Below are 7,412 nucleotides of genomic sequence, written 5' to 3' on the forward strand. Positions count from 1 at the left end.
AACCTAAAAGTGCAGGAATCCGAAGTTTTCCAGTTCCTTTCTAGTATTGAGTAGCATCTAAGAGCAAATGCAGAAGTTGCTCCTTATGAAAACCTGAGTCCTCCTCTTTTATTAGCAACCCCCACACTGACGTACGCAAGTCTAGAACATCAATATTGCTCCTCTGGGTAGTAAGGTGAGAGAGAGAGACATTAATGGAGAATTAATTCTATGTTTTGTGTGTGCAAACACACACACTCCACAATACCCATTTAACTGAAGTTTGTGGGTACTTGTACCCAAAACGTTCAAAGAACCTTAAAAGTCCTGGAGTCTCATTGTCCCTATTTTACAGATGGAGAAATGGAGAGGCACTCAAAGCAGCTCTGCTCCTCACTTGGTAAAGGTGAGTTGCGTTTGCTTTCCATGTGGACAGACTGAAATACAAAAGGGTTGGCCACCAACTGGGTTCTGTGTGCAGAACTTCAGCCAGGTAGTAGACTTCATTCTTGGAGAACATGTAGTTGAGTAGCGCTGGAACTCCCTGTTTCTGTACCCCTGGAGGCTGTCTGACCTCCACCAGTGACACACCAAGGAGAAGGGGGAAGATACCTAAAATCCTGTATGCCTATGGACAGAGGGGTGAATTAGGCACAGTCCCAGATCTTAAGATGCTTGATCAGGTGACAGGAGATAAACATGTAGGTAATTATACAACAATGGAATAATGATATGATGCAGAGAGACTGGTGAGTGGAGTTCCAGCATGAGAGGTTGGGCAGTCAGGTGCTCAGATAAAGATGACCCTTAAGCTGAATCTTAAAAGATAAGAAGGATCACCTCTGATATGGCAGAGGGCAAAGGCCATGAAATCCTCTGAAATGCCCTCAAGTCTTTTAGCTGGAGCCCCATCTCTGTTTGGAGCAGCCAGCAGTATGTCTTACATACACATACATTTAAAAAAAACATATATTATGAGTTTTTTCATTGATCTGCATATTTTTCTGAAAATTATGTTTTGATGTCAATATGTTCTTGAGATTTCCCTATATTGTTATATAGAGGTTGACTCCATTCCTGTTTAACTCCCATGAGCCTATTGATAAACATTTAGGTTTCACTAACATTTAGCCATTACAAATTGTCCAGGAATGCATGCTCCCTTGTCTCCTTCTGTATACATGAGAGGGTTTTCAAAAGTAAACACCAAGTAGTGGAATTACCAGGTGCTATGGACTGAATGTTTACATCCCAGAAAAATTCATGTTGAAATTCTAACCCCCAATATGATGGTATTTGGAGGAGCCTTTGTGAGGTAACTAGGTCTACACCTAATTAAGTCATTATGGGGGCATCTATGATAATGGGATTAATACCCTTAAAAGAAACCAGAGAGCTTTCTCTGTCTCTCTGTCCCCACCCTGTGACAATACAGTAGGAAGGTGGCCATGCACAAGCCAGAAGGAGGGCTCTTACTAGAACCCAACCATGCTGACATGCTAACCACAGACTTCCCAGTCTGTGGTTATATAAATAAATGTCTGTTGTTTAAGCCACCCAGTCTATTGGCATTTTGTTTTAGCAAACTGAGTAGCTTAAGACACTGGGGAGTGCACAGTGGTCGGAAATGTCCCAATTTACATTTCCACAAGCACAACCTCACCAATGTGATATTGTCAAAATTTTTCATCCAAATTGTGCTTTGTAGGAGATTTTCAGCATCCTCACTGGGCACAGGTAAGTCCCAAACATCTAAACTTCTCTTAAAAGGAGGGGAAGGAGCATATGTATTCAGCTCCAGGCCCCTTCCTGCACACCTACTGCCTCTTAGAACCCTCCAACGGAGATATTATGATTCCTACTTTGCAAGGAGAAAACCAAAGTTAAGAGAGATGAAGTGACTTGCCTGAAGTTACACATCAGAAAGTTGTGAAACTAGGGCTCAAAAGCCAGTGTTCATGCTGCTAATGTCTATCCTCTTGATCACTGTGTTATGGACTCAACTAACACTTTTTGAGCTCTGACTATGTACCCCACCCTGGAGATACAAAAATGAATTATGGGGCATTCTTAGCACATAGTAATAATACTCAATAAAACTTTGTTGAATGAATATTGAATCAAGAAGCTCAGAGTTCACAGGAGACAGACATGTAAAAGATATTTGCAATAGAATGGCAAAGCAGCATGAGAGATGTACAGCAGTTGTTCCCCTTTACCCACAGTTTTGCTTTCTGCAGTTTCAGTCACCTGCAGTCAACTGTGACCCGAAAATATTAAAAATAGGCTGGGTGCAATGGCTCACGCTTGTAATCCCAGCACTTTGGGAGGCCGAGACAGGTGAATCACCTGAGGTCAGGAGTTCGAGACCAACCTGGCCAACGTGGTGAAACCCCATCTCTACTAAAAATAGAAAAAAATTAGCTGGGCATGGTAGCACACATCTGTAGTCCCAGCCACTCAGGAGGCTGAGGCAGGAGAATCACTTGGACCTGGGAGGTGGAGGTTGCAGTGAGCCGAGATCATTCCACTGCACTCCAGCCTGAGTGACACAGTGAGACTCCATCTCAAAAAAAAAATATATATATATATATGTGTGTGTGTGTGTGTGTGTGTGTATATATAAAAGTATATATAATGTGTGTGTGTATATATATATATAACAAAAAGTAAGATATTTTGAGGGACATAGAGAAAGACCATCTTCACATAACTTGTATTTTAGTACATTGTTATAATTGTTCTATGTTATTATTAGTTATTGTTGTTATCCCTTACTATGCCTAATTTATAAATTAAACTTTACCATGGATATGAATGTATAGGGGAAAAAATCACATATCTAAGGTTCAGTACTATCTGTGATTTCACACATCCACAGGGGGTGTTGGAACGTATTCCCCATAGATAAGGGGGAACTACTGTATGCTCCAGTGCAGCAGGACACAGACAAGAAAAATGTTTAATTTTAAGGGACAGATCAGGGAAGGCTTCACATTGGAGATACTTTTTATCAAACACAAAAGGAGGAAATCAGTTCTAGGCAAAGAGAACAAATGCAAGGCACAGGAATGTGAAGCAACATTGCATTTTCTGGGAATTATACTACTTTTGATGGCCATAAAGTTGCTTCCTTCCAGTTTAGAGCCAAAGCATCCAGCTCAATTCATTTCCATTCATAGGGCCTTTGTTAAATGCCTGTGTGTGCTAGGCCCTGTGTGAGAAGCTTTACATGCATTATCTCATCGAATCCTTGCAGCTTTCCCCCATTATACCGATGAGAACATTGAGGCTCAGAGAGGCCAAGAATTCAGCTCAGGAATATATTCACACTCTCTGTTCTTTCTACTCCCCACTGTTTTCCCAAGACACCAGGCTACTCCTTTCTCCCATCTTACTCCAAAGGAAAGATGTCCCTCCTAGCAAACCTCAAAACCCATGGCCAGGTGCCCCTTGCATCTGAAGATTATTTCTGCTCATTCCACTGTCTCTTTTCTTACCTGAAAAACTGGAGAGGAGAATGCATATACAGTCACAAAGTTTTCAATCATTGGCTGGACATGAAATATCATCCCATTCATTCATTTATCAAATCTTTTTTGAGCACCAGCTGTGTGCTAGGCAATGCTCTCAGTGCTGTAGACACAGAAGTGAATAAGAGAGACAAGACTCCTGTGGGTGTGGTGCAGCAAGCCTATAATCCCAGCTGCTTGGCAGGCTGAGGTGGGAGGACAATCACTTAAGCTCAGGAACTCTAGTTCAGCCTGGACAACATAGTAAGACTTTGTGTCTCTTTTAAAAAAAAAAAAAAAAAAAAAAGAAGAAGAAAAAGGCTGGGTGTGGCTCACACCTGTAATCCCAACACTTTGGGAAGCCGGGGTGGGCAGATCATTGAGATCAGGAGTTGAAGACCAGCCTGGCCACCAACATGGTGAAACCCTGTCTCTACTTTAAAAATACAAAAATTAGCCAGCAAGGTGGCAGGCGCCTGTAGTCTCAGCTACCTGGGAGGCTGAGGTAGGAGAATCACTTGAACCCAAGAGGCGGAGGTTGCAATGAGCCAAGATTGAGCCACTGCACTCCAACCTGGGTGACAAAACAAGACTTCATCTCAAAAAAAAAAAAAAAAAAAAAGATGGGCGGGGCACAGTGGCTCAGGCCTGTAATCCCAGCACTTTGGGAGGCCAAGGTGGGAGAATCACCTGAAGTTGGGGGTTCGAGACCTGCCTGATCAACATGGAGAAACTCCGTCTCTACTAAAAATACAAAATTAGCCGGTCATGGTGGCGCATGCCTGTAATCCCAGCTACTCAGGAGGCTGAGGCAGGAGAATCGCTTGAACCCAGAAGGTGGAGGTTGTGGTGAGCTGAGATTGCGCCTGTGCACTCCAGCCTGGGTAACAAGAGCGAAACTCCCTCTCAAAAACAAACAAAAAAAAGCTGCTGCAAGGACTTCTAAGCGTTAGAAACAGGTTTTGAGAGGTTACGTGGCTTGCCCAAGGTCACACAGCAATTTTGTTGCACAGGTGGGCTGAAACCCAAGCCTACCGAACTCGCAGTGTAGGAAGCTTTCTTCTCGCTGGCCATGACCTTGACCTTTCTCTTATCTCCCTCCTGCTTTGCCTCTTCTCAGTCTCTGTCCAGTAGGATGAACTCAGAGAACCTCACCTGGGCTGCGGTTGCCCCTGCTGAATTCATCCTCCTGGGCATCACGAATCGCTGGGACGTGCGTGTGGCCCTCTTCCTGACCTGCCTGCCTGTCTACTTGGTGAGCCTGCTGGGAAACGTGGGCATGGTGCTGCTAATTCGCTTGGATGCCCGGCTCCACACACCTATGTACTTCTTCCTGGCCAACCTCTGCCTGCTGGATGCCTGCTATTCCTCCGCCATCGGCCCCAAGATGCTAGTGGACCTGCTGCTGCCCCGAGCCACTATCCCTTACACAGCCTGTGCCCTCCAGATGTTTGTCTTTGCAGGTCTGGCTGACACCGAGTGTTGCTTGCTGGCAGCCATGGCCTATGACCGCTACGTGGCCATCAGAAACCCACTTCTCTATACAACAGCTATGTCGCAGCGTCTATGCCTGGCCTTGCTGGGGGCATCAGGCCTGGGTGGGGCAGTGAGCGCCTTTGTTCACACAACCCTCACCTTCCGCCTGACCTTCTGCCGCTCCTGGGAGATCAATAGCTTCTTCTGTGATATCCCTCCACTGCTGGCCATCTCCTGCAGTAACACCAGTCTCAATGAACTCCTTCTCTTCGCCATCTGTGGCTTCATCCAGACAGCCACGGTGTTAGCTATCACCGTGTCTTATGGCTTCATTGCTGGGGCTGTGATCCGCATGCGCTCGGTCGAGGGCCGTCGGCGAGCAGCCTCCACTTGCTGCTCGCACCTCACAGCCGTGGCCATGATGTACGGGACACTCATTTTCATGTACCTGCGTCCCAGCTCCAGCTATGCCCTGGACACTGACAAGATGGCCTCTGTGTTCTATACCCTGGTCATCCCGGCTCTCAACCCGCTCATCTACAGCCTCCGCAACAAGGAGGTCAAGGAGGCCCTCAGGCGGACCTGGAGCCGATTCCGCCGTCCAGGGCAGGGGCCCCAGTGATTGGTCCAGGGAGGCTGGGTAGGTCTGACTATGAGGGGATGAGGAGGTCGGGGCCTCCTTCTGGCCCCTGTCACTGTCGGTAAAGATGGGATGCTCCTCTGGCTTGGATATCTCATGTCATTGTTTAAGGGACAGTAAAGGGGGAATTGAAAGCTTATAGCAGGGAGAAAAAGACTTGGGGTTCATCTGGGGCTAGACCTAGAGCCAGACCCTAGACCAGGTTAATGTTGCTGTTGCACTGCCTCAGGTTCTTCAACATTCAAAACATAAACGTTCAGCCAGGTACAGTGCCTCACGCCTGTAACCCCAGCACTTTGGGAGGCTGAAGCAGGAATTCAAGACCAGTCTGGACAACACAGGGAGACCCCATCTCTACAAAACAAAAAAAAGAAAAAAATATTAAAAATAAGCTGGGCATGATGGCATACTATGCAGCCATAAAAAAGAAGGAGACGATATCCTTTGCAGGGACATGGATGGAGCTGGAGACCATTATCCTCAGCAAACTAATGCAGGATCAGAAAACCAAACACCACATGTTCTCACTTATAGGTGGGAGCTAAATGATGAGAACACGCGGACATGTAGAGGGAACAACACACACTGGGGCTTACCGGAGGGTGGAGGGTAGGAGGACAGAGAGAAGCAAAAAACAAAAAAATAACTAGTGGATACTAGGCTTAATATCTGGGTAGTAAAATAATCTGTGCAACCAACCCCCATGACACACATTTACCCGTGTGACAAACCTGCACATCCTGCACATGTACTACCCCTGAACTTAAAAGTTAAAAATAATAATACCTGTAATCCCAGCACTTTGGGAGGCCGAGGCGGGCAGATCACAAGGTCAGGAGACCAAGACGATCCTGTCTAACATGGTGAAACCCCGTCTCTACTAAAAATACAAAAAAAAAAAAAAAATTAGCCGGGCGTGGTGGCAGGCACCTGTAGTCTCAGCTACTTGGCAGGTTGAGGCAGGAGAATGGCGTGAACCCGGGAGGTGGAGCTTGCAGTGAGCCGAGATCGCACCACAGCACTCCAGCCTGGGCTACAGAGCAAGACTCCGTCTCAAAAAAATAATAATAATAACAATAATAAAATAATAAGTTAGCCAGGCGTGATGGTGCACGCCTGTAGTCCCAGCTACTCGGGAAGCGGCAGCAGGAGAATCACTTGAGCCCAGGAGGTCGAGGCTGACTTTGAGCTGTGATTGTGCCACTGCACTCTAGCCTGGGTAAGAGAGCAAGACCCTATCTCAAAATAGTAATAATATAAAAGTCCCTATCTCAAAATAGTAATAATATGAAAGTTCCTAGATGTTACCAGGTAAAGGAATACAGGCTTATTTTCTACCTGTACTTATAAGAGCCTAATCCCCAGAAGCACCAAGTGAGAGCTATGTTAGCTCCAAGTGCTCCAAGTGTTCCTAGATTCTTGACCTTTTAAGCTTCTTCATGGCCAGTGTGTCTGCACCTGCCCTCCTCAGCCCCAGGAGAACATCTTCAGGATCCACTTAGACCAAAGAATGGGACTAAATCGGAAGAGGGAAACATCTGTCCCCTGTGGTCCATGTAATCCACGTCTCAGGAAAATGGCTTAATAGCCAGAACATGCACAAGTCACTTTTAAACTCCCAACAGCTGGGTTTGAATTTGGCCAAGGTTAGACTAGTTCAGGCTTATGATACAAGTTAGGAAAGGATCAGGATTGAATGGTTAGAATAAGGTTAAGATAAGGTCTCAGGCTATTGCTAAGGATGGGGTTCAGTTAGGGTAGGTCAGGATTAGGGTTAGGGAGAATTAAGAAATGATCAGGTGGGG

At 45.8% G+C, this 7,412-nt stretch overlaps 1 protein-coding gene across 1 annotated transcript; it reads left to right on the top strand.

Annotated features, from left to right (window-relative positions):
• The first annotated feature begins 4,366 nt into the window (after positions 1-4,366).
• On the top strand, positions 4,367-5,645 carry LOC105528664 (olfactory receptor 5C1). The gene has a single exon (XM_011965485.1). The coding sequence runs from the start codon at positions 4,564-4,566 to the stop codon at positions 5,587-5,589; it is 1,026 nt and encodes a 341-aa protein (XP_011820875.1). The 5' UTR covers positions 4,367-4,563; the 3' UTR covers positions 5,590-5,645.
• Positions 5,646-7,412: the final 1,767 nt, after the last annotated feature.

Source organism: Mandrillus leucophaeus, unplaced genomic scaffold (assembly GCF_000951045.1).
Source record: "Mandrillus leucophaeus isolate KB7577 unplaced genomic scaffold, Mleu.le_1.0 Scaffold729, whole genome shotgun sequence".
NCBI classification, from domain to species: domain Eukaryota; kingdom Metazoa; phylum Chordata; class Mammalia; order Primates; family Cercopithecidae; genus Mandrillus; species Mandrillus leucophaeus.